Source organism: Hibiscus syriacus, unplaced genomic scaffold (genome assembly GCF_006381635.1).
Source record: "Hibiscus syriacus cultivar Baekdansim isolate YM2019G1 unplaced genomic scaffold, ASM638163v2 tig00116976_pilon, whole genome shotgun sequence".
Taxonomy (NCBI): Eukaryota; Viridiplantae; Streptophyta; class Magnoliopsida; order Malvales; family Malvaceae; genus Hibiscus; species Hibiscus syriacus.
The window spans coordinates 76,323-104,115 of record NW_024063500.1 but is presented as its reverse complement, the minus strand read 5'-3'; the positions used below and the strand labels follow the sequence as shown (position 1 = coordinate 104,115).

Genomic DNA, 27,793 nt, shown 5'->3' with positions numbered 1-27,793 from the left:
TAGATAAATTAGTTAACTGGATTTTATATCAGTTATCGAAATTTAAAAGTTTGACAGAGAATTACATCTGCCGTAATTGCTAATTTAAAACCAAAGCCGATGTAGGTGGAACAATTACTGAATTGTGAATACTATTTCCATTAAGGAGACCGTAATTACAAAACCAAATCAGATAGTCTTTTATTTGACCGGTAAAATAAGACAGTTGAATTCCAACTTATTTAGTTTGCGTTCTTTTTTTGATCAACTCTCTAATAGCAAGTTCATTTTGAAGAAAATTAAAAGATTGAAGGAGTAGAGTGAATGTTAGAGTGTTAACAGAATTGGTTACCATTTGTTATTTTGTTAGGTAGTTATAATTCAGTTACTTTGTTAAAGAGTTGTTTGTAGGCTATATAAGCATATCAATGTAATGGACTAAAGGCAGCCTCTGTAATTCTTTCTATTCATTTAGTGAAATATTACGTTTTCTCCCTATTTGCTCTCTTCACTAAAATAATTACTGTTTCTACTTTCATTGTTACCGGCCTTTTATCACTCTCAGCCTCCATAGGTGTTTTCTCATAAAGAGGGTAGAAATTTCACCTTAAACAGTAGTTTTTACAAGGGTTAAAATTTGTTCGAAGTCTATATGCTTTCATGTACAATTGAAAATTAGTCATGATTTTAATTCTAATTTTTTTAGATTTATTGATGTGACATTTTATAAAAAAAAGTTATTGACTTAAAACACTGAAAATTAAAGTATTTAAATGTTTAATTGTTTGATTTAATTCTGATTCGATTCTAATAAATTTTGATCATTTGACATTTTTTGGGTTAATTTTTGACTAAGTTGAATTGAGGGTATTACATTCATTAGTACCATTCAATAACTAAACCAAAGTCAGTAATTCAACATGCAAGATTGTAAGTCAATTTCTGCCCCTCTTCCTATTAACTTCAAATTATCTCCAATATGAGTCCTAGCAGTGAAGAAGAGAGGATGAAGATGTCTCGAGAACTGTATGCATCGGCAATGGGAAGTTTAATGTTCGCTATGATATGAACAAGACCAGACATTGCACAAGAGTGGGAGTGGTTAGTCGGTACATGGCGAATCCAGCAAAGAGCATTGGAATATAGTAAAGAGGATCCTGAGATACATCAAAGAGACCTCAAATGTTGCATTATGTTACGGAGGATCAAACTTACTAATCAATGGGTATGTAGATTCTGACTATGCATGAGATTTGGATAAAAGCAAATCTACTACAGGATATGCGTTCAAAATTACTAATAGACTCTATAACTAAACCAAAGTCAGTAATAGTTATGTATTTGTACATGCCTACTTTAAATTTCGTTATTCGATAATTGACATGTGACCAATACAATCAAATTTTTTTGTATATCTCCTAAATGTATGATGATTCATTTGATTTCATTGATCTTATATCATTCAATGAATCCTCAAATAATAAAGATGAGCATTAACTTTTGAATCCTTCAAATGCTTTAAATCAATCTAATCTTTCACCTTCGATTCTCGTTGTTGATTTATCTCTAGCATAACTACTTTCTACCCAGAGATTGATAAAATCAATGGCTCACCCCAATGTTAACTTGAGTCTCATCCTCATATGACTTGATAGACAATTTTTTTCCGATATCAAACATATACCTTTATCGGTCTAGACGATGATCATTTTGAGATAACTGGATATTGACTTAATAACACTGAAGATTCTGAATAACCAACTCTAGAGCTTGGAGGAGCACAAGCTCGAGTGTCTTGTTACCTTGATTTCGGATGAAACTCATAATTAGTGGGAGCCCAATATCTAACTGTCTATAAAGAAAAAGTAAAATAACAGAGCACTTCTTTATTAAAGATTTTTTAAAAAAAAGTATGAACAATAATTATTTGATAGAAAATATACGTAAAATTTTATATCTCAAATAAGATTACCAATTTGTTAATCAATATGTCAATGAATTTTGTAGACTTTGCCGATATGGTGCGGAGAAGTTTTGTGGTTTACGTAATTAGTTTTTTCATTTGTAGATGATTGGGTGTGGTGACGAAGCTTAAAAGCAACCCGCCGTCCGAGGAACCGTCTAAATCAAAAGACGTAATCCCATGAGATTTGACATTATATAACACAACATGTCACATGAGGATTAAACTCCACATCTTCACCCACGCATACCATTTTATACAAATATTTCAATTTCATTAAAACATTCAAGTCTATAAAAGATGGAGATCCATCCCAGGGAAAATGAAAGATGATGACACTCAATTCTTATTGGTAACGTGTCACCATCACGCCATTTGGATAAAGACAACACAAATATAATTAAATAGTAGAAAAAATTATATTATATATAACCTATTGATATAATAATAATTGTTTGGTGTAATGGTCGGACATATTATATTTCTAATGATATAATTTATATTCGATTCTTAGATATAACATTATTAGAATTGATAATCATAAGAAAATGTACTTGTTATTTCATTTTTTTCTCTTGCGCTGCTCTTTTCTTTGTATATATAATGATAACATCAATATTTGTTTATATCTATTATTTGTCTTATTTATTTGATTAAAATTTTAAGTGATTAATGTTGCGGAAGACGGCTATCGGATAGAGTAAAATCGCAACTAATAATTTAAGAAAATAAAAATGAAGATAAAAGAGACACAAAATTTACGTGGAAACTCCCTAAATAATATAGGGTAAAAACCACGGACAACGGTAGAAGAATTTTACTATGAGAAAATATGAATTACAACTTCTCTCGATCTACCAAGGAGAAAACAATGATAATTCTCTCTTGATAAAAAGGAGAAAACAACTCTAAAAAACTCTCTAAATTCTCTCTAATATTAGAAGAAAGCTAGAATGTTTTGGGATGGTTTTGAAGCTAAATGAGCTAGGTATTTATAGTTGAAGCTTAAGGACTAATTTGTAAATACCTTAAATTACAATGACTAAAAATGATTTTACCATAAAAATATATATATATATATTCTGCACCTTTCGGTGCCCCCAAAGACAAAGCAATTTAATGCTTGCTTTCGGTGCACATGGCACCGTTTTTCAACAATCCCACTTGTACCATCATGTTGCTTATGTCTCTGACATGCCACAAAAGGATCGACACCAAGTAAATTTATCAGCATTGATCGCCTTCGTCATAAAATCTGCTATGTTGTCTTTGGTATGGATCTTCTGCATATCTACTGTACCTTCTTCCACTTTTTCACGAATGAAATATTACTGAACTCGTATGTGTTTTGTCCTTGAATGAAATGCTGGATTTCTTGCTAAATGCAAGGCGCTTTGACTGTCACAAAACAGAGAGACATACTCTTGATTGTGCCCAAGCTCCTCCAATAGTATCTTCAACCAAATTGCTTCTTTACTGGCTTGTGTAGCTACTACATATTCTGCCTCTTTTGTGGATGTAGCCACAACTGACTGCAATTTTGAAACTCAGCTTACAGCTCCATTAGTAATTTTGAACACATCTCCTGTAGTAGATTTGCTTTTATCCAAATCTCCTGCATAGTTAGAATCTACATACCCATTGATTAGTAAGTTTGATCTCGTAACATAATGCAACATTTGAGGTCTCTTTGATGTATCTTAGGATCCTCTTTACTGTATTCCAATGCTCTTTGCCTGGATTCGCCATGTACCGACTAACCACTCCCACTCTTGTGCAATGTCTGGTCTTGTTCATATCATAGCGAATATTAAACTTCCCACTGCTGATGCATACGATTCTCAAGACATCTCATCCTCTCTTCTTCACTGCTAGGACTCATACTGGAGGATAATTTGAAGTTAATAGGAAGAGGGGTAGAAATTGGCTTACAATCTTGCATGTTGAATAGTGACAAGATCTTCTTTAAGTAATTCTTTTGTGAAAGCTAAATCTTCTTATTACTTCTGTCTCGGTGAATTTGCATCCCTAGAATCTTGTTTGCTGATCCCAAGTCCTTCATTTTAAATTCCCTAGCCAGTTGTGCCTTCAATTCTTCAATATGATCTTTGTTGGGTCCTGCAACCAACATGTCATCCACATACAACAACAATAGGGATGTCAAAAAAACCTGAACCCGACGGGAAAACCGAAAACCGAATTAAATGGGTCGGTTCGGGGATGATAAACGGGGACGGGGATGGGGAAAACTCATTTATTTTAAACGGGGACGGGGACGGGTTTGGTAATCCCTGCCCCGATTACCCGCCCCGATACCCGACCCGATAAATATTAAAAATAATTATATATATATATATAATATTAATAAATTTAATTTAAATAAAAAATATATATTTAATTTAAATATATATATATACCCAGCCCAATACCCTGCCCAGTACCCGTTTAAATAACCGTTTATGCTAAACGGGGATACCCGTTTCCCCGCGGTTTTCCCTGATTACCCGACGGGGATCCCCGTTTAAATCTTGCGATTTTTTAAATGGGGACGGGTATCAGTTTTTTAAAACGGGGACGGGGACGGGGGGACCAATACCCGGCCCGAACCCGGCCCGTTGCCATCCCTAAATAACAATATAACAAAATCGTTATCACTATACCTCTTGAAATAAGCACAAGGGTCTGCATTAAGTCTGTTGTATCCAAGGCACATAATGAAGGAATCAAATCTTTTATACCAACACCTCGGCGCCTACTTTAGACTGTACAGAGATTTTTCAACCTACAAACCAAGTTCTTCTTTTCTTTTTCTTCAAAACCTTCAGGCTAGAGCATGTAAATCTCTTCTTCAAGATTTCCATGAAGAAAAGTTGTTTTAACATCTAGCTGCTCTAGATGTAAGTTCAATGTAGCACACATTGCCAAAACTACTCGAACTGTTGTTAGTCGAACCACAGGAGAAAATATTTCATTGAAATCAATACTTCTTTTTGAGCATATCCTTTACCACCAGTCTTGCACGATACCTCTCAACTTGATCATCACCATTTCGCTTGATTTTGAAGACCCATTTGTTACCAATTAGCTTCCTTCCTTGTGGTAGTGTCACAAGGTCCTATGTATTATTTTTATGAAGGGATTCAATTTCTTCTTGCATCGCCATCATCCACAGTGAAACATCTGAGCTGTTTATCCTCCTGGTATGTTGATGGCTCACCGTCCTCTGTTAAAAGGTAGTATGCAATATTACCTTCTATAACATAATATGAGTACCAATTGGGACGTCTTCTCACACGATCTGATTGACGAGTTATTGGAGTTTCAGAACTCTCTGGTTCTTGTTCATCATGTGCTGGTTCTGCTTCAGAATAATCTCCTTGTTCAAACTCTTTTTCCATATGTATCTGAGTAGTCTCTGACTTTTCAGCGCTATCATCTTCTTTTCTTTGTAGTTTATCTTCTACAAAGATAACATCTCTGCTGATGATCACTTTGTGGGCAGTGGGATCCCATAAGTGATACCCCTTTACTCCATCAACATACCCTAAGAATGTGCATTTCCTGGATTTTGGATCAAACTTTGAAATTTCTTGGGAGTTGTACATCACGTACACAATACTTCCAAATACAAGGAGGTTTGAATAATCAGCTGGTTTACCAGTTCACATCTCCATTGGTGTCTTCAACTCTATTGTAGTTGATGGAGCTCGATTCACCAAATAACAGGCGGTATTGACTGCTTCTGCCCAGAATGATTTTTCTAGGTCTGTATCCCTCAACATTGCTCTTGTTCTTTCTAACAAGGTTCTGTTCATCCGCTCTGCCACTCTTTTTTGTTGAGGAATGTTCGCCACTGTGAACTGTCTTTTGATGCATTCTTTCCTGCAAAAGTCATCAAATTCTTCGCTTATGTATTATCCTCCATTATCTGTTATGAAACACTTGATTATATTTTTATAATCAAGTTTCACCCGCGCTTTGAAGTTTTTAAAAGTTGAAAACACATCTGACTTCTTCTTAATAGGGTACACCCAACATCTCCTGGAGTAGTCATCAATAAATGAGACAAAGTATTTTGCTCCACATAGGGATGTAACTGGTGCTTGCCATACGTCAGAGTGAACCAATTCTAGAACACTTTTGCCTCTAGAATTTGATGTGTTAAATTTCAACCGGTGCTGCTTACTTGTTATACAATGCTCACACAAAGTAAGTGATACCTTTGTTAAGTCTGAAAGTAGCTTTTTCTCCACAAGGACTTTCATTCATTGTTCTGACATGTGTCCAAGTTTATGATGTCATAGCATTGCAGAATCTGAACTACATGCGGCAACAGAGGCTTCTGCTTCTAGTAAAGTCTCTCCCTTCAACATGTACAAGTTTGCTGCTATCTTTTTGCCTTTCAACACCACAAGAGCTCCACGGAACACCTTCATGATTCCTTTCCGTGTTTCAATCTTGCTTGCCTTATTATCCAACAATTCGTAGGATAATAAATTTTTCTTCAGGCCTTTCACGTGTCGCACATCTCGAACAACTTTAATTGTTCCATTATGCATCTTTCAATTTGATGGTTCCTACACAGATCCTCCTGAGACAGGTTCATAATGATGGAACCATTCTCTTCTTGAGGTCATGTGATATGTTGCTCCCGAATCAATGAGCCATATATCTGCAAATCTTTTTCTGCCTTCCACGATGGTTGGCGCTTCACAACATAGAGCATCTCCATCATCTGAAGTGTTTGCGGTATTGCCTTGTGGATTGGAGTTTTTATTTAGACTCCAATAATCCTTCTTCAAGTGACCCTTCTTTCCACAGTTGTAGCACTTTAAATTCTTCTTGCTCCTCGACTTCGATCTACCTTATTTGTGACTGCTGCTTTGGCCACGTTCTGTTGACCTCCCTCTCATCGTTGCCAACGCTTAGGCTTGTTGCAGATTTACTTGTCTACCTTCTTTGTTCTTGCGTCGATTTTCTTCTTGTAGAACAGTAGCTGCAACGTCATCGAAGACTAGACTGGTGATATTACTGTTTATCAAGTTGATGATGAGTTGATCATACGAATCAGGTAGACTTTGAAGTAAAAGTTTAGCACGTTTTGTTCTCCTATTTTACATCTTAAGGATGTAAGCTGAGAAATGTTCAGTGTGTTTAAGTGCTCCGTCACTGAAGTATATTATGACATATGGAGAGTATACAATTTCCTCATAAGGAAAATTTTATTGTGCAATGATGTGGCCTCGTACAATTTGGTGAAATGATCCATATCTCCTTAGTTGTCTTCTTCTCCTCGATACTTGACAATACTTCATCTGCTAATGCTAGATGAAAGTTTGACATAACATTCTGTCCATCTCGTTCCATTTATTGTCATCTGTGAAATCTACCGCCCTTTCACTGATAGCTGCTATACAACCGTATTTCCTCATGATGGCCTTCATCTTCAATTTCCACAATGAGAAATTTCTCCTATTGAATTTTTCAATATCAAATTTCGTTGTCATAGCTTCTTTTACGGATAGCTCCCACTATTTCACTATCGTGAATAGTTCTCTGGAACCTTCAAAGAATGGTAATAACTTCTTACTTTCTTATGTTGGAGGATCCACCTTTTGGTGGCAACCACAAAGACAATAAGCAGATATTACACACTCTAATCTGGCTCTGATACCAATTGTTGCGAAGACGGCTATCGGATAGAACAAAATCGTAACTAATAATTTAAGAAAATAAAAATGAAGATAAAAGAGACACAAAATTTACGTGAAAAACCCCTAAATAATATAGGGTAAAAACTACGGCAACAATAGAAGAATTTCACTATGAGAAAATATGAATTACAACTTCTCTCGATCTACCAAGGAGAAAACAATGATAATTCTCTCTTGATAAAAAGGATAAAACAACTCTCAAGAAACTCTCTAAATTCTCTCTAGTATTAGAAGAAAGCTAGAATGCTTTGGGATGGTTTTGAAGCTAAATGAGCTAGATATTTATAGTTGAAGTTTAAGGACTAATTTGTAAATACCCTAAATTACAATGGCTAAAAATAATTTTACCATAAAAATATATATATTTTCTGTACCTTTCGGTGCCCCCAAAGACAAAACAATTTAATGCAGGCTTTCGGTACACATGGGCTTTCGGTACACATGGCACCGTTTTTTAACAATTAATTTATATATTTTCGATGGTTTTTAATATATATATATATGATCTATATAATTAATTTTTTATTTATATACTCTTCTTTAAAATAATTTTATTTATTTGACAAAACTAACCTCTATTAGCAATGATAAACTTTAAACATAAAATATACATAAGCAGGAGTTATGCGTTGAAAAACGATTACGTAGGGGCCTGTGAAAATGAGAAAGGGGAAAGTCGTCCCCACGGCTAACGAAGTAGGCAGAGAGTTGCAGAGGCGTAGCCCTAATTTAAATGGGATGCAGTACTTAAATTTATAATATAAAATGTTTGATGACTTTGATTTCAAACAGTACGTACACAACATGCAGCAGTCATGAGGCAGCAAGCTTCGTTAATGTCAAAAGAGAAATAACAGCACACTTTTCTAGATTTATGACTTGTTGCAGTGAACAAGGCCAAAACATTTCCTGTTTCCTAATATTTCCAAACTATTTAAATTCCGTCCCATTCTACACACCATTTACATGTTTTGTCATATTAATAATACATAAAATTATTAATATTATCTAACTCAATCAAAGTTTATAATGTTATCAGTGTTTTTCGTCAAACAGAGGTCTTTATATTTTTTAAACCTTGAAATTTCAGTTCTGACATTAAATTTTGTTATTAGTCCTTATATTATGTTTAAATTGTAGATTTAGTTCTTACTCTATAAATTAATCATTTTAAGCTTATAATTTAGTCATATCGTCCATTATTTGGACAAGAACTAAACTTTTAAATTTTGAAAAATATAAAGACTAAATTTGACCAATAAGTCAATAACGTGAATGTCCATAATGTAACATTAATCCATAGTTGAGTGTCGACTCAAGGAGAAACTCATATATAGTCTAGTGACTGTATTATTGTATTTTTACCCTTTTTTGGTTTTAAATTCTCTTACTTATATTTCTGTTTTGTTTGCAAAAATGAATTTAAAAAGTTTATTTTCACATTTTATTTATTATGTAAATAGTAAGAATGGAGGCATACATTATAGATAAATAGTCAAGATTCGAATAATATATAACTGAAAATTATAATAAAACATGAATTAGTCAAATCCAAAATTATATTATAAATTATAAATTTATTATGAAATAGACATCTAACTAACAAATCTATGGACTTAGAAAATAATCACGAATGTTACATTTTCAGTATTTTATAATCAATTTATATCATTTTGAAAATTATAAATTTTAAAATTCAAGTTTTCAATCACCGAATTTACTAAATCAGTTGCATGTTTTTTTTATCAATATTTTAATACCTTTATAATTAAAGTAATGTTATCTTATTTTCTAATATTAATCCAATCAAAAGTTTAAGTATACTATAATATGTATAATGTATAGATACTACATTTAAAGCATTAGGTAGTGAAACATAAAAAGGTTATAACTTTGTCATATTTATACTAATTAATGCCTCTGTAGGAAAATAAATATACATTAAAGTAAAACATATAACAAAAGAAACGGGCAATAAAAGAAAGAAATATATAACACTACTGAAGACAAAAATAATATCTGAAATTTATGGTACGATTTAATTTCTTACACTTATTTACTTCAATTTCATCACTACTCAATCATTATTAAAAACAAAAACGTACATAAAAATAACATTAATAACGCAATGATATATATATATATTGTAATAATAATGTCGTGAATTCTAACATTGGAAACCACGAGTTAATAAAAATGGTGTCACAGTTAATCTCACCTGAATGATGAATTGGGAAACATGAATAACACCTGGAAACTATAATTAATATATTGTATTATATTTTATAAAAAGAAACCATTTAAAAGACAATTATGACAAATAAGTTGTTTCAAGTATTTTATTATAATATAGTTTACTAAAACATATTTTTTAAAACAATGTATAGTTGAATTAAAAGATAAGTTTAAGATATTAAATTGTATTTTTGTTATAATATAAATTAAGTAAAATTATATCTTATTGTATAATAAAATGCTTTCGTTTCATTCTTGTATATATATCTCCAGAGATTGATCAAGGAGGCGATCACCCTCCTAATAAATTTGAATTTATCATATATTTAATTTTTTTTTGTATTCTCTATTGATGATTTATTTTCACCCCCTTAAAATTTTCCCCTAAATTTTATAAGTTCGTCTCCACTAGTATAAAATCATACATTAATTGTTCATATATATACAATATATTTTATATAAAATAAACATATATATTATTTCTGTAAAATTTGATCTCAATCCCAAATGAATTTATTCGAATGAAAACAAAACATGTATTAGAGAGTATACAGGACCACAAACTAAGAGATTAGATAACTGGTGTTATTGTCCTCTTAAAACCAAATGAAGACAGGCAAACTTAGAGGGTTGAGAGATTGCTATTTTTCCAAGCAAATTAATTACCTTCAATGTCAAATCTTCACTTGTAGGTGAGTCACATAATCTTTGTGTATTTTACAAGGATTTAAGGTATACTTATATGTTAATTGGTAGGTTTATCATAAGCCAATTCTAGCTAGGGAAGTAAAATATAAGGTCGAATTTAAATAAAAATTTTAATATAAAAATATTTAATTATAAAAATCTAAAAAAACTTTTTTAAAATAAAAAATATACGTATTATAACATTTATTTAGAAACAACGTACTTAACATAAATTAGTATTATCGTTTAGAAATTGATGACTATTTATTGCAGCAGACATGGAAAGCGACTCGACCCTAACAAGCATTGTTCACCTTATATTGTCAATCAAGTTGCCTAAATTGACAAAGAAATATATCCTAATAATTTCCTGTTTTTCTCATATTCTTAATTTTGTGTCCATTTCTTAATATTATTATTTTGTGGGGGATTTTAAAAGTGGTTTGTCTCTTCCTATAATCATTTAAAATAAAATAATTTTAACGTGTAATATGATATAATTTGCGATTGTATTTTTACAAATATAAATTCTATTTATAAATGTGAAGCGTGTTTAAAGAGTTCTTTCTACTTTCTATTATTTAAAAATAAGGATGTGCTTTCTTTACATGAATAATAATAGAACATGATTATCTCTAAATCGTAAAATATATTTTTTTTCTAAAAAATTGGAGTTCTTTCTACTTCAAGGAATTTTGTTTATCTTAAGAATTACATAAATTATAACAAATTTATTTTTAAAAATAATGATTCTTTCACAATGCGATCATACTTTATCTAATTTCCATTACTTTATTTTCTGATCAGTGTTAACCATTTATTTTGTAAAGTAATGTTATATTTCCAACCTTTTATGCTTGTACAACATGAAATCAAGCGAGGCCCTAATTCATATTGATATTTTATTAACTCTAAAATTGAAGGTAAATAGGAATTAGCTAGAGGCTCATGTAGTCATGTGTTCTCAGTCTTATAACATATGCATAAGGGACTGATGGGGAAATTTATGTTATGGGATACTAATTTTATAAGTTATATTAAAAATTTTAAGAGATACAAAATTATAAAATTTTAGGAATTGTGGAACTAGACATTTAATAAAAAAATACAAAGAAAAAACCTAAAATATAGTACCTCTAGCCATGAAAAATTCAGTCCCATATACATACTATATATTAATATTATATATATATATATAATTAACGATTTAAGTTTTTTATGCAACATCTTATTTGATTTAAATGATTACATTGACAAAAATCATAAAGTTGGAAGATAAAATTATCCAAAAGTCCATATTTTATGAAAATATAATATCACTTAATAAACAAGAAAGGATGAAATTATCTTATATTTCTAAACAGTAATAATTATCGATAATCTTACACCTCCATCATCAGATAATATAATTAGACTAAACAATTTTTTCTCTCGAAATTTTCTATTACCTAAACTATAGAAAATCCATGCAAGCTATCATCTCATCTTACCTTCTTCTTTTCTTAAAAAATTATAAAGATGAAAGCACAATAAACTTTCTCCTTATATGTACAACTAACACAAGTTGGGGTTTGGAAATCCAACTGTACATAGGGTCCACGACTTCCCCTTGTGATAGAGAATCCTAGACCTTCCACATGGTACAATAATATGTTACCCGTTTTGGCTTCATCATTTATAAATCACTCTTTCTATATCAAACTTTATCTTTCCAGGAATTAATCGATTTCAGTAGTAAAAAAATTGTTGTTATTCTTCAAGGTATTGAGTTCAAGCATCATGAAAGCTAAGAGTATGAAAGTTCAATGTTCAATGTTAAATGGTTGATAGTTATCTTTAAACATATATTACCTTATACTTACCCCAGACTAATAAAAAAATTTATGCTCCCTTACAATTTTACTTCATAATGTGATTATAAAATTATTATCAATAAGTGAACATATCAAATAATCTCAATGGTAAAAGAAAAAAAATTATTTTTACTATAGATTTTAAGTTCAAATAGTTATGTCTGTAGGGTGCATACATTGTCAATAAATTAAGAAATTTTAAAAAAAAATCTTTTCAGTAAATTATACACATAGTTGATAGATTTAGGGGAAAAAACCCTCATATCTTTATAATAGTTATCATATTTCTCCTTTCTTCTATTTTCATCTTCTTCTCCCACATCCAAACTCAATTTACGAAAAAACATAATGATCGATAAATCAGATTTTGGAAGATTTTCGCCACCACCAATCATCACCTACCGTCAACGGAGACCAATCTAAAACTCTTATATATTGCATTAATAAATTCAGGGATGGTATTTTTTTTAATATATTTTTAATACTAATCTAATTTTGTAATTTTACATCCCTAAATTTCTAGCATAAGTTCTTAAGTTTGTACCCCTAGTAGAAAGTACTATCTTGTCCCTAGATAAATTCTTCTTGAGTCCCTTTATTTTAGGGTAAAGTACACAAATGGTCCCCCCAACTAGGGTGTTGCTTTATTGAGTCCTTCAACTATTAAAAGTTACAAAAAATTCCCCCAACTATAGAGCATTGCTTCGCTGAGTCCCCTGACTATTAAAATTTATAAAATGATCACTCGACTATTCATATGTTCCAAACTCATCATTTTTCGTTAAAAATTGACGACAATTTGAGTTAGACATTAATATGTTGACTGAGATAAGATACTTATTTGAGATTTTGGGATCAAATTTTATCACATCACAATCATGAAGTTAACGTCTAACTCAAACTACGGTAAATTTTTTAACAGAAAATGACGAGTTTGAAACATATAAATAGTCATGTGACCATTTTGTAACTTTTAATATTCGGGGGACTCAACAAAGCAATGATCTATATCAAGGGACCATTTCATAACTTTTAATAGTCAAGAGACTCAATAAAAGTAACACTATATAGTCAGAGGACCATTTGTGTACTTTACCCTAATTTTTTAATATTTTTCTCTTGAGAACCATTAATGAAGCCTATATCTATTTTTTTCTTTTTAAGAAAAAAGTTCAAATCATACTTTTCTCTATGTCAAAATCACTAACAAATCAAATAAAATGAAATATAGATTTCGCAAATCGAACTCTACAAACATCACTAAAACCAAGATTAGTAAAAAAAATAGTGATAAATTAACAAGTGAATCGCTAATGACAGTATTTAAAAGATTCTAGGCACCATTTGGAACATCACAACAATAGAGAGATAAACAAAGATGGGTATAATAGCATAGTTTAAAATCGGGCCAACTTAACATTGGCTGTAAAAGATCGAAAAGTTGAGAAAGTTAATCTTTAAGATTTGATCCATGACTTTTGAAGTATTTTTTTAGAGAATTCGGTTTTAGATTCATGATCATAAAATTTAAAAGAATTGATTTGAAAAAGTTAAGACTTGAATCATCATCGGACCACGATGGCCGACACCGGTGGAAGACATGATAGTCCAACGCCGATTTTTAAAATGTTTGCATTCAAGTGTTTGAAGGAAGAAATTGAACGAAGAAAGATATAAAAGTAAAAGAAAAAGGGAAATGTAAAAAAAAGGATTTTTTTATTATCGTTGTTATATTAAGCTTATTTTGTAATTAATATTAAATTATCTTTTAGTTATGAAAAATATCACGTTTCTTGTTTCTATTGGTTCACAGTTTTCTAACGTTTTGGGTAACTAACTTAACCTTTGTGGTGATTTGAGTAACAGAAAATTAAAAAAAAAAAACTTTAGGTATTCATTTGGAAAAGTGAGTATAATTCAAGGGGGGGGGAAATGATCAATAAAGCCAAGGGGAAATAGCATTAAATGTTAGGGCTAAAGATTATTACCATTTATTCTCAAATACAAGGTGTACAATTCATATTCATAAAGAGCTTGAAATATTTGATGCATTATGTGCATGAGTGTCATGCACAATCAATGAATCATAATTTGTTATCTCATTATGAATAAAATAAAATAAAAATATTAGAGGACTTCTAAACAAATATCCATAAATTTTATGTAAACATGCTTAAAATTATAACATCAATTCCTTTAAATCTAATTTAACCTTTCCATGGAACTATAACATGATATGGATTTATCTAATTATCTCAGTGCTTAAAGGGGGAGTTTTCTTATTAGATATCTCAGATTCGAGTGGTTGCGTTTAAGAGATGTGTATAAGTTCTCAATAGTTAAAAAAAACCTAAAAAATCACCGAAACCCAAATTTAAGATATAAATGAAAAAAGAATTATAGTCGTGATGTGATACAAATCGATTGATAAATTATTCATGAAACAAGGCCGCAATATATACGGACAAAACTACTCCTCGAAGTTGAATACTTTATGGATAATAACATTTCCTTCTACACACGGTCTTGGAGACCATTCAAAGGACGCTGAAAGACAAAGTGTAAAAGGTAAAATATCAAAGTTAGTAATAATGAAATTGGTAGTGGAAGTGCGACTTAAAGGCAGGTTTGAAGGGTTAAATCACATGTATATAGTTGAAGAAAGAAGGAATGGGATAAGGGAAAAGTTTCTCCCCCATCGTCCGCTGAGGATGTAGCAGAAGGTCAGGGTCACATTTCATTATAATAGCAACAAAGCATAATCTGGGCAGTATTGCTAATACTTCCAAAATTTATTTTTTCTTTTTCCATCAAACCCTAATCTCTTTAACTCGCCAATACCAAGTAATTCATTCTGTAACTAAACCCATAATAAAAAAAATATCACCCTTTATCATCCCTTCCACGTCCCAGCATTTGCTGCCCACTTGTGTACAAATTACCCACTTTTTTCCTTTCTATTTTCACCATATTAGCTTGGCGTTTTCTCTACCCTCTTTGGATCCTCCCTCTCTCTCTCTCTTTGTTTCTCCTTTCCTGGTTCTCTCTCCGAATAAATTTTTTTCTATATATAAAGAAACATTTAGCTTACTGTTGTTATACATAGCCCGGGTTTAAAGAGGTGTAGGTTTCCTTTTGCAACTAACAGAGATAACTATTTGGTTTCTTCTAGGGTTGAGGTTGAGGAGAGTTTGCTCTAAGCTTTGATTTCTTCTTCTTCTTCTGTTTTCACTTGAAGACATGTCGAGCTGCATCGATGTTGTGCCTGAGCAACTTTGCTATATCCCTTGCAACTTTTGCAACATAGTTCTTGCGGTATCTGATCTCATACGTTTCTTCTTTTTAATGGATGGGATCCGCTTTTTATTTCCTTTTCTTTTCTCTTAATGTTGCAGCTTATGTTTTTGTTTACTTTTTGGTTTTTTGCTTGGAATTTTCTCCATGTATATCTTACAAGGAAAAGAACATTATGGATGCTGATAAAAGCTGGCCTTGACTCCTGTGATCACTGATCAGATCCTTTTTTTATAACTGAAATCGATTTGATTTTCTTACCAGTCAGGTTTAGACTTTTCTTTTTCTTCTTTTACAGATCCTTTCTTTTTTCTTTTTGTTAATGTTTTTTTTTGGTGTGGGAAATTTAAGGGTATTTTTTCACAAATCCTATGCTTCTTCCTTGACCAATATTCGACTGACCTAGTTTCTTTCTCGTTTTTCTTTACCCTACTTGAAGCTAATATATCAATAACATAAAGAAAACCCAGATTTTTAGAATATTAGCTGATCTGTGATTTTCTTTCATTTTTGGTTACGATTACAACTGATTTTTAATTTGCAAAACTTTTTAAAAAGAAGTGGGTAATTATTGGATTGATGTGCAGGTGAGCGTTCCATGCAGCAGCCTGTTCGATATTGTGACAGTCCGATGCGGGCACTGCACCAATCTATGGTCTGTTAACATGGCAGCCGCCGCATCTCAGTCACTGTCATGGCAAGATATTCAGGTGATAAGATCCTCGGCGAAATAGAATTAAATTTATACTTTTTCGAAACCTAGGGCTAATCGGGGTTGCAGTAAAAAAATATTATGAAACAGTTGCAGTTTACTGGAAAACCTAGCAACCACCATGTTCGAAACCTAGTTTGCTTTTTTGCAGAACTGGAGTTTTACAGCCGCTTTTCATTTGTTTTCTAATGTCTGGTTTGGGTAGCTTGATTTGATTGACATGTAAGTTAGGGTACTTAGGTTTTTAATGACATGTTTCCAAGAACTTTGTCTTCAACAATGGAAACAATCTGAAGAGGGCAAAACCGAGGGGGTTGTGAGAGAGATCCATTGGTTTCTTAGGGGGCCTTGTTTCAAGAGTTTCGAGCTTATGTCCGGTCTGATATCTAACATTAAATGATGCAACAATTCTAACTGATTCAGTCACTTCGATGCCTGGTTCTTTCCTTTTCTCTTTCTCTCTCAAACCATCACTTCAATGTCTAAGGATGAATCGAGGGACAGTTTTTAATATAACTTTTTAGTTTACACAGCTGAAATAAAATCATGATGTATTAAACTTAATTTTTTTTACAGGCACCAAATTATGCAATACAGGATCACAGGACAGATCTGGGTTCGTCGTCGAAATGCTGCAACATGTTCTCGATGCGACCTCTTCCTGCCGCTAACAGTGCAACCGAGGAAAGGGTGGTGAACCGACGTACGTTAATAAAAAACACTTCTCTTCGAGGGCTTTTCCATTTGTAGTTTTCTTTTCATAATGTGTATGGATTTTTCCATTTTTGTTGTTTTGTTTTTTCAGCTCCCGAGAAGAGGCAGCGAGTGCCTTCTGCATACAACCAGTTCATCAAGTAGGTTTAAACTTTAACGTTGCAATACACACCATTGATTTATATATAATAGTATGAAATGCAATTAATAATGTTTTAATGTAGAGAGGAGATTCAAAGGATCAAGGCCAACAATCCAGACATCAGTCACAGGGAAGCTTTCAGTACTGCTGCTAAGAATGTAAGTATGAATTTGCAATTACTTTAGATTAGAATTCTCTGACTTTTATGAATTTCATCCATATTTGTTATAAACTTTTGGATTTAGTCATTTGAAAATAAATGTAAAATATCACTTCTTTTAAATAATAATTTATGAATATTATTACAGTAACACTTTTGTCTTTTCATAATTTATAGTATTTTTAAAAAAACATTTAAAAACCTTTTCAACCCATACATAAAGGTTTATTTATAAAGTATATTTAACTTTCATTTATTATCCTATATAAGGTTTATTTTACGATTTATAATTTTTATCAAGATATAATTATATAATAATAAATTATTTGTGAATTAAAAGATTCTAAATCCTATACGTTAATTTTTTAAATATAATCTATTTTAAATTATATCTATTTTTAGACATCATTTAAATGTATATTTTTAATTTATAACATCATGTTTAAAATGACCCTTTATGAAATAAAAAAATATGTTTATAGCAATACCAAACACTTAACTCTTAAACTAAATAATCCAAAAATAATTTTTTAGAAGTATTTTATTATTATATCTTTTAAAAGTAATGTTAGACTAACCCTAAAAATACTATTACGCCCGCAATCGTTATTAAATAAAAGTTTAAAATTTATATTTTTTTTAACATAAAATATTTTCTTATCCATAATCTATCATCAAATTTTTTTTGTTATGTTGACTAATATTGTTTTTGTTAATTGGTATATGTAGTGGGCACATTTCCCTCATACCCACTTTGGACTGATGCTGGAAACGAACAACCAGACTAAGGTGAATAATGTAAGTAGTTATTTTGATTTCGTACAACTCATTTTCTCTTTAGGAAAAGTTCGAGGTTCGAATCTTCAACTAAACATTTATAAGTTTTTAGACATTTTTGTATAATGTTTTGGATTTTTGATTTTTTTTAAAAAAAATATGTATATTTAATACTTTAAAAACAGTGTAAATTATGCTTAAATTTTAAGCAGGCTTAAGAAGCATGTGATGGCAAGAAGGGCGGTGCGAAACAAGTGATTGCGCTTGAGATTGAAGCAAAGGTTACGATTTGAGGGTTTGAAGTGTTGATCCAAGCGTGTGTTAGAATATGTAATATTTACTTGAACTCAGCTACTCCTCCACTTTCCAACCAAACATATTTACAATCAAAATAAATTTCACTCTCTACTTGCTTCCTTACTCTATTAAGATATTCAAAATATGTGAGATACCTACTATTCAAATCCTCTTGTAATGAGTAATTAATCGTAAAATAGAAAATAAATACATAAGTTTACGTATATTTATTTTTTGTTGAAAAAGGATTACAATTAGAAGAAAAAATTAATACCCTACTCTAAACTTTTTGACTTTGTCCATTGTCGAAGCAGAGCGATATAGATAGCGTTCAACTCAGAAGAGTGTGAAAAGTAGTCTCCTGCTCACCATTTTGCTCCTTTCCTCATCTGCTTAATGTCCAATACAAAGTAATTGACCGAAACGTTTGGTTCTGCAATTGTGTATATAACTAGAATCACCAAGTTTCCCTTTTTTTTTAATCAAGGAATGGGAATAGAGAGAAGTGCATGTAATGGAAGAGGATGGAATGTTATGGGGATCGGCAATTGAAATGTAATAAAAGACTACAAGCTGGCAAAATAAAAGAAATAATGAATCGTTGGGATTAAAAACAAAAAACAAAGAAAAAGAGGCTCTGACATAAGAATCTGAAATGTCAAAATCATGTGCGGTGAATGAATGGCATTCATTTCCATTTCATTGTCATTTCAGCACTCAGAAAAGTCTGTGACCACCTCCTTCTTCTTTCTTTCTACACACCACACCACACCACTTCCATGGCAGCCCACTCTCCCCTTTCGACATGTCTGAACAATCAATTGTGGTTCCCATAATTTTTATTAGGGTAAACTATGCATTTAGTACCTAAACTACTAGTTTTGATTTGTTTTAGCACTTAAACTTTTAATTTTTTCAAAACCTAAAATTTAGCTTTTGTTTTATTTTAATATCCCGCTATTATGTTTTGAAAAAATGAAACCCTAGGTACAAAAATAGGTTTAGTACCTAAATCACACATAAGTTTTTTTAAAAATTGAAAATTTAGGTACTAAAACATATCAAAATTGATAGATTAGGTATTAAATACGTTAATTTTTTAACGACGGGGTAATAAAATGAAACAAAAAGTAAACTTTAGGTATGATTTTGAAAAAAATTTAAAGTTTAGGTACTAAAGCGAACCAAAACTAATAGTTTAGGTATTAAATGCGTAATTTATCCTTTTTATTAACACTTTGTATTTTGTTGGGTCGAGTAAAAAATCAAAGAAAATATTTTTTAAATAAAATTTTAAGTTTTAATTGTTTAAATAAATATTAAATAATAATATTTTTCATTATGTCTTGATTCATCTTCTTCTACAAACATAGGATTTTTAGATCACTTAAAATTGATACATTATTTCTATATCCACTAAATTAAAAAGGGGTTTATCTCAATTGGATTGTTTAATTAATTCTTTTTTTCATAAGAAAAATGATAGATGATTTTATTTGTTCTTGTACTAAATTTTTTTTTTCTTAGAGTATAATTAACGATGTCTCATCAAATAACATTTATTTTGTTATCATGATAATTTGTCATTTCTTTAAATCTTTAGACTATGTATTAATAGACATTTATAATCATCAAGTATATGTTGCGATTAAATTATGCAAATATCAATTTATCATTATCATAGATAGGTTAAGATTGAGTTGTAGTAATGTTAGTTTATTAATAAATCATCATTGTTATACATTATGTTAACGTTAATGACAACGATATCAATGTTAATGTTAATTATAAATAAGATATAACGTGATCATTAAATATGCGATGCATTAGAGTATACGTTATTTGTTGGGAACATGTGATTCCCGTGGCGTCGACATAAATTATGGAAATGTGTGAACACCAAGTGTGCCACGTCCATCCTCTCCTTGTCTTGGAAAGCAGATATGAAGATCCAAAACCCAAAAATGGGAACAACACAGTCCTCTAGAAAGTGTGAGTAAATCACATTTCACCGGTAAAGACCCAAGTACAAAATTTGTCGCAAAGCTTTTCTTGGCTTTACTGGAGGATATGCTTCTGTAATTTAACTAAGATAAAATCCCAGTTAGTTTTAAAACAACCTTAACCTCATGAACTAACCAACCAATCATAATACAGTTTGAAGTATAACCAAAGGAGCACTATGTTCTAACACTATATCCAACCAAGTTTCAGCTTTAGACAACTCTTTGCCTGATGAAATCTGGAGTCCAACTTGCTACAGTAGGAAAATAAGAATATGGATATCTGTGTCAATGGCAATGTGGTGTTTTTTCCGATAGAACTGAAAGATATTCTTGATGACCCATCAGATCCAAAGTTGAAGGTAATATCTGAAGCATCGATGTGGTTTGGGGCACTGCTTGTCGAAGGGAAAGAAAAAACAACGGCAGAGGAAGATCTGTTCAATCCAAATGTATATGTAGGTCCTGTAAGCTCCTCTTTGGGTTGATGCTGACTGCTACCCAATATTGATGGTACGATGGTTGGTGTTGGCGGCTCAGAAGACACACCCAAAGATGCAGAAAAAGGGAAAGTGAAACTGGTGCTATTATCCGAAGTAAACGTCCACCTTTGCTCAGGCTTGGTGACAGAAATAGAAGCCAAAACGGGTTTATTTCCTGAAGAATTTGATGAAGGCTTTTGTAGATCCTCGGATGCGGCAGCCTCAAACACTTGAACACCAGTGAACTTTGGAAGATCCTGTCCAATAAATTGATGAGTATGCCATTCTTTGATGTAATAAAAGTTTAAGCAACTAATAGACCAAAGCAAATTGACAAATGATACAGAGGGAGTGATTAATTCTCCTGCATCATATAATGATTATGCAGATTTGTTACCCCGACAAATTTCAAAGTTGATTAACTAGAAAAGTTATGTATCTTTTACTTTCAAACAAAATGCTAGAAATTGGATGTCAATATATGTACAAGAAGGCAGTTAATAAAAGATATATATTATTTCCTATATAGAAGCCTTCAATAAATATCAGGGGGAAATTGTTAAATTTCCTCTCAGCAAAATATAGTTTATGCTTACTAGGGAAGTACTTAGCAGAATGATAAGCAATAAGGCATGAGAATAATACATTAGTAGGGAATGCATAAGACCTAATAAGATCATTCATGGTCACAGAATAATAATAATAGGATGAATAAAATACCTTGTGTGCGGTCTTCATTTGTGAATCCTGAGTTTTTCCACTATCTATTGTCGACCCTGCATTACTGCCTAACACTGTAACAGTCCGATCAACTTTTAAATCTGAAGTAGAATTTGTTTTCTTCACGTTACTCTCTGGAGAAGCCATAAAAACTGACTTTTCATTCCAGGGAGCAGGGCTTCTACTGTTGATTTTATCCTTGCTTTTAGAATAATCAAGTCCTAAATTTGGCATACTGTTGTGCCCCGTTAAAACAGAAGCATTAGCATCCGAAGACTGAGCTATTTTCCATGAAGTAGCTATCTTTAACTCCTCTGACTTCTCCTTCGGAGTCGCTAGAGTTCGGTCAAGGTGATCCAATATTGTCCTAACCATCTGGCTGGAATGAGGATGAACAGGTGGCATACCCATTTCAGAGATTCTATTTTTATCTACCGGCTGGAAAACTGAAGAGCTCCTAGTGCCTCCTTGTTCCATATTCCTCTTGATAGAAGGAGATAGACCTTTGGAAATATTGGAATTTACTACTGGAAAAGAACCATTCAATGATGAATGAGAATAAACAGATCCTCTGGATGGAGTTTCTGCAGTGTCCTTATGCCGAACCCTGTGAATGGGTCCCACAGATCCATGACCATTATCCATTATATTGCTCCTCAACTTCACTCAAATGTTCAATCAACAAACAAACGACTCAAGTCAAATAGATGTACAGATAAGAATTCAAATTATCAAAAGCAAGTTGCAAATAGCATTAGTTGCTACACCATGATAAATATTACTTTATTCAGCTTTCAGATCTGTCCAGCTTTGAATTAAACACACACACACACACACACAGATAGGGCTATGTTCAAGTCAAGAGCACATTTTTAGCCTAAGGCTTTGCTTGGTAGGAAAGATATAGTGGAATGAAGAAAGGAAACTTTAATCTAATAATTAGGTTTCGTAACCACTTTCAAACATGTAGCTTAACTGTTTGATTAAACACTTTTCTGACATTGCCCATTTATATCTTTCCTAGCAAGCATGCACCAAGCAAAGCCTAAGGAATGAAGAAAGGAAACTTTAATCTAATAATTAGGTTTCGTAACCACTTTCAAACATGTAGCTTAACTGTTGGATTAAACACTTTTCTGACATTGCCCATTTATATCTTTCCTAGCAAGCATGCACCAAGCAAAGCGTAAGGATATACTTGATAGTGTAGAAAAGTGGAAAGAAAATAAATTCTAAGTGTGCTACGTAGGAAAGAGAATTGAAAGGAAAGAAAATAGGAAATATGATTATTTTCCACCCTCATGCATAAAATCAAATATTCCAAATTGGTAAAATAAGATGGAGGAAATGAGGAAGAGGAGAATAAAGTGCACATATTTACATAATTATCCCTCATTTAAAATGTCTCTTTTTTTTCTCAATGTACAAAAGGTATATCAGAAAAATAATGTACTATCTTTTAATGTGTAGGTATACATTAGCAGCATACTAGAAGGATGATCAGTAGAACCCTCAAATCAAAACCACTAATCATGAAAAATTACCTGGCCATATGCAGGAGTTTGTGATCGCTGCAGGGGAGAGAATGAACCACTCAGGAAACCGTCACTCTTGTCTCGTACAAGAGCCAGCTGATTAAACAAATAACAAGAAAAAGAAAAGCTCTAACAATCATCAAATGTAAATCATTATGGAAGAAAAAAACAAAATTTTAAAATTCCACACCTTGGATTTAGTTTTGGAATAGATTGTTCTGGAGTAAGGGGTTCTTGGAATATTATGAAGCCCGAATCTGCTTCTTTGACTTTGAGGAGTTAAGTAACCACGTTGATCCTGCACCGTGGAACCTGGCCAACCTGTGAATGGCTTTGGGGAAGCAAATGGACAAATGGTTCTGATGCAAAATCATCGGCCAGCATTGTTTGTCTTTCTTCTTTCGATATGATACTTTTTGAACCTAGGTTTACTTCTGATGTTCGGTTTGCCATGTATGCTTTTGCAATTTCAATTGGTGAAGGCGCAGTTTCGTTTGGGAGCTGCAATATTTCATAGAATTTTAGATAGACGGGGAAAATAAAATATATCAGAGAGACAAGCACATTAAATTTCATTGCATTGCAACTAACCGAACAGGTACATTGATATATGATGGGCATGAAAAATAACACATTTGTGCAAGCACACACGTGTATCAGAGAGAGAAATAAGACGAGATTTTTTAAAATATATAAGCTTCTATCCATGGGAGGAAAAATTTCCACCCTTTGATACAGGCAGCTCTCACAAGGTTCATCGTAACCAACCTTCCTCTTCCCAACCAAGAGCTGGAGTAACCATTAAATTTACTTCCAAGAACCTAACCAGGCACACCCCAGGCACAATAACTCTTATAATGTTTGAGGCGCAAAGTGCAAAAATACAACACTAGATTGAAGTAAGGCACAACATGTATAGTTTGTTTTGTAAGTATTTATGTGTATAATGAAAAAGATAGGGCTAAAATATAAAATTCAGGTAATAAACTCCAAAGCTGTCCAGTTTCTCTGACAAAACATGCAATTTTTTTCTTTATCATTTATTGCCCAATATGCATGATTTTCTTAGATTTTCTTGTTCTTTTGTTTCCCAATATGAATGATTTCTTTGTAGTCCATGTTTGTTAAACACTCAAAACTGAGTACAGAGTTTGAATACTGATATTCACTCACAGTTGGCTTAGGAAGTGGGGTTGCCAAATCCCTGACAGCTTTATTCAGATCATCCTTTTTTTCTTCGGATGGCCTTCTCATGTTTGTAGTAACTATAGGTCCCTTGGGTCTTCCAGTAGACAGGATTAAATCCTTACTTTCTTGATTAACTTTAGGTACATCAACAGAATTTGAATTTATAATCCCAATCAGACGATTGATTTCATCCCTGGATATATATATAAATGTTAAAACACATTAGATAGTTAACTCTTTGCACCAACTAAATGATCACCTGAAAGATAGAGACAAGCATGGATGTAAGAATATGAATGAATCATTAATATCAAAACCGATAGTTAACTCTTTGCACCAACTAAATGATCACCTGAAAGATAGAGACAAGCATGGATGTAAGAATATGAATGAATCATTAATATCAAAACCAAGCTCATTTGTATTGGCTGGGAGTTGGGATATGGCTATAATTGACGCTCTGACAAATATACCAGCAATGCTTGGCAGAAATAAGGAAGTTTACAATTTATGAACACATAGCACGTATAAGTGACAACAACAAAAACAAGCCACCTCGAAAATGTTTTCCCCTTCACTAGCTTCTCAATTTCTGAAATCCCATCACCATTAGTGTCACCTTGGTTGTCTTTTCTATTTTCAGCACAGTCACAACAGCCTTTGGTCCATCAGTTGGTCTACTAGTACCAGCGGTTTGGGCTTCAACAAACTAGAAATGGAATGCAAAAATACTTACTCAAGCCAGGCCATCAAGAAAACCTCAAAATTAACAAATTTTCAATTAAATAGAGCAAGTAAAATATGATTTGCCAAAATTTAAACAGAAAATAGGAACACTTACAGTTGAAATTTTTGGTCTTCTTCATTAGCATATTCTTCTATATCCCCATCTAACTGAACTGTTTCAACAGAAATACCAAACTTCAACGACAAATGACAACAATTCAACATTTAATAACAAATATACGGATAGAAAGGAAATCATTAAAAATTCTCCTACTCCTTTCACCTAAAATAATAAGTACCTCTAAAACCCTAAGGAACCCAAATTAATCCCTAAGAATAGAGAAGTTTCAACAGAGATGTGGTTTCTCAAAATAAAAATAACTAACCATGAGCTTGAGGTTCTGGCGGCGGGAGAGATTCGGTGCTGAAGGATTTGAAGAAAGAGGGTAAGATCCTAGTGGCCCCGCCGGCTATGAGACGGCAAGCGGGATCAACAAGTTTGGAGAGTAAGCGGCCGCGTAGGGATTGATTCTGCTGAGGGCGGGCGTAGGGTGTTACCGGTGGTCGACGCGGCGGTTGCCTCCTTAGTTTCCCGCCGGCGCCGCGCTCGGTTGCTGCCCGTTTTTGCATTGAGTAGGACGGCGTCGTTTCGGTGGTTTTTTCCATTCGAGTTGTCGTCTCCTCTCTCTCTCTCTCTCTCTCTCTCTCTGTGCCTCTCCCACGTGCAATCACGTACCAACTCACAGAGTCACTGTGTTTATGCTTACTACGAAGCGTGCTTCTTTTATTTTCTTTTGGTTCCTCTCTAACAAATTTTTTTTTAAAGAAAATAAAGTATTTTTGATTTTACATGGGAAATATTTGCGGAAGTTTTAATATACGGTTAAGATAAATATTCTGATGCTATTTACAATCAATTGAGACATGCAACGAAAAAAAATTAAAAACTAACTTTTTAATTATATTGAATGAATAAAAATTATTTAAATTTAAAATTTAACAAAACTCTACAAAATTTTAATTAATCAATTAAATCAAAAATAATTTATTTAATTTCAGTTCGATCAAAGATGCTGATTAAACAAATGAGGTCAATCAATTATTGGTTCTTATATAAATAACTACATTAAATAAAGTACATAAAGATATATTTCTAAGCTAAGTTCAATATAATATTCTTTAAATCCATATATATACATATTATTTATAATACAAAACCAGTTAAAATTTAATAAATTAGATTAATTCGAATAAAATTAATACCAAACATTATAATTTATATAAATCAAATTGATTTTAAATCGAAATAGAAATAATATCAATAATTATAATGCATAAACATATAAATTAATAATGAACATATATATAATTTAATTTTTTAAAAAAAATCATGTTTTAAAATATAAATTAATACAAATTAAAGGTGTATGCTTCTTAGACCTTAAATTAGAAATAGAACAATGAAATTCGGCAACCTTATTGGTTCTCGAAGTTCAGCCTATGTCTCGGACATCTTATTTCCAAGCCTCTGTAATCTGTTGTTTGGACCCAAAAAAGAAGGCCTGCGAGTAAAATCTTCACCTTCAAGAAAGGTCTAATTATGCTCTAGGCCTCAAACATTTGAAATTTAACTTTTCATTTTGATAAGAGAAAAGAAAAGATTTTCTAAAATTAAACTCTAAATCTATTCTCAATCATAACTAGGGTAAAGTAGATAAATAGTCCCCCAATTATCGGATAATGTTTTATTGAGCCCCTGTTATTAAAAGTTACAAAATAGTCCATCAACTATAAGGTGTTATTTTGTTAAGTCCCTCAACTATTAAAAGTTATAAAATGGTCACCAAACTATTCATATGAACCAAACTCATCCTTTCCCGTTAAAAGATTGATGGTTGTCTGAATTGGATGTTAACATGTTAATTGGGATATGATAAAATCATATTTTGAGAATGTATACTAGCACCATTGTGCTTTTAAGCACTAACTCGACAATATAATCTTTCAAGCACCGCTTGATGATATAATGTAAATAGAGATTCGATCCATGAAATATAGCTCAAACAGTTCTGAGATTAGATTTTATCATATCCCAATCAACATGTTAATGTTCAACTGAGACAATCACCAATTTTTTAACGAAAAATGACGAGTTTGGAATATATGTTTAGTCAAGTGACTATTTTGTAATTTTTAATTGCTTAAGGACTAAACAAAACAATACCCTATAAGTGAAATACCATTTTATAACTTTTAATAATTGGATAACTCAACAAAATAGAACTCTTAGTCAGGGACAATTTATATTCTTTACCCTTATAACTAATGTGATGTTTGTTATATTCGATAAATTTTGGTCTATTATTATTGTGTTTCATGTAAAAAATAAATATTCAAAATAAAAATAAAAATTTGTTAAATATTTAATTAAATAGAGACTGAACTAAATATAGATAATCTCATATTCTCAATTTTTTTTGGTCTAATAACATTTTAGGTCATTCTAAGTTAAATATTAGACAAATAGGTATTGTTTTCTGATTTTTAAGTTTAAATACCTAATAAATCATTATATTTTTAAAAAAGTTTCAATATTTTAACCCATGTAAATT

The 27,793-nt window shown here is 31.9% G+C and overlaps 2 protein-coding genes across 4 annotated transcripts; one reads left to right on the top strand and one right to left on the bottom strand.

The window, feature by feature from the left end:
• Nucleotides 1-15,519: 15,519 nt before the first annotated feature.
• Nucleotides 15,520-18,638, top strand: LOC120192670 (axial regulator YABBY 5-like). 3 transcript variants are annotated; one of them, XM_039195414.1, is made up of 8 exons: nucleotides 15,535-15,611; nucleotides 15,664-15,746; nucleotides 16,313-16,435; nucleotides 17,014-17,140; nucleotides 17,243-17,291; nucleotides 17,376-17,451; nucleotides 18,183-18,251; nucleotides 18,443-18,638. In XM_039195414.1, the coding sequence occupies exons 2-8, from the start codon at nucleotides 15,672-15,674 to the stop codon at nucleotides 18,446-18,448; spliced, it is 525 nt and encodes a 174-aa protein (XP_039051345.1). In that variant the 5' UTR covers nucleotides 15,535-15,611; nucleotides 15,664-15,671; the 3' UTR covers nucleotides 18,449-18,638. The 3 variants fall into 3 exon arrangements, with proteins under 3 accessions (XP_039051344.1, XP_039051345.1, XP_039051343.1); XM_039195412.1 differs by having other exon boundaries at nucleotides 18,440-18,638; XM_039195413.1 differs by having other exon boundaries at nucleotides 15,520-15,746; nucleotides 18,440-18,638.
• A 2,046-nt stretch (nucleotides 18,639-20,684) lies between these two features.
• Nucleotides 20,685-23,636, bottom strand: LOC120192668. The gene is made up of 4 exons (XM_039195411.1): nucleotides 23,458-23,636; nucleotides 23,277-23,363; nucleotides 21,733-22,392; nucleotides 20,685-21,269 (listed from the first exon to the last, which is right to left on the bottom strand). The coding sequence occupies exons 3-4, from the start codon at nucleotides 22,375-22,377 to the stop codon at nucleotides 20,721-20,723; spliced, it is 1,194 nt and encodes a 397-aa protein (XP_039051342.1). The 5' UTR covers nucleotides 22,378-22,392; nucleotides 23,277-23,363; nucleotides 23,458-23,636; the 3' UTR covers nucleotides 20,685-20,720.
• Between the last annotated feature and the right edge of the window lie 4,157 nt (nucleotides 23,637-27,793).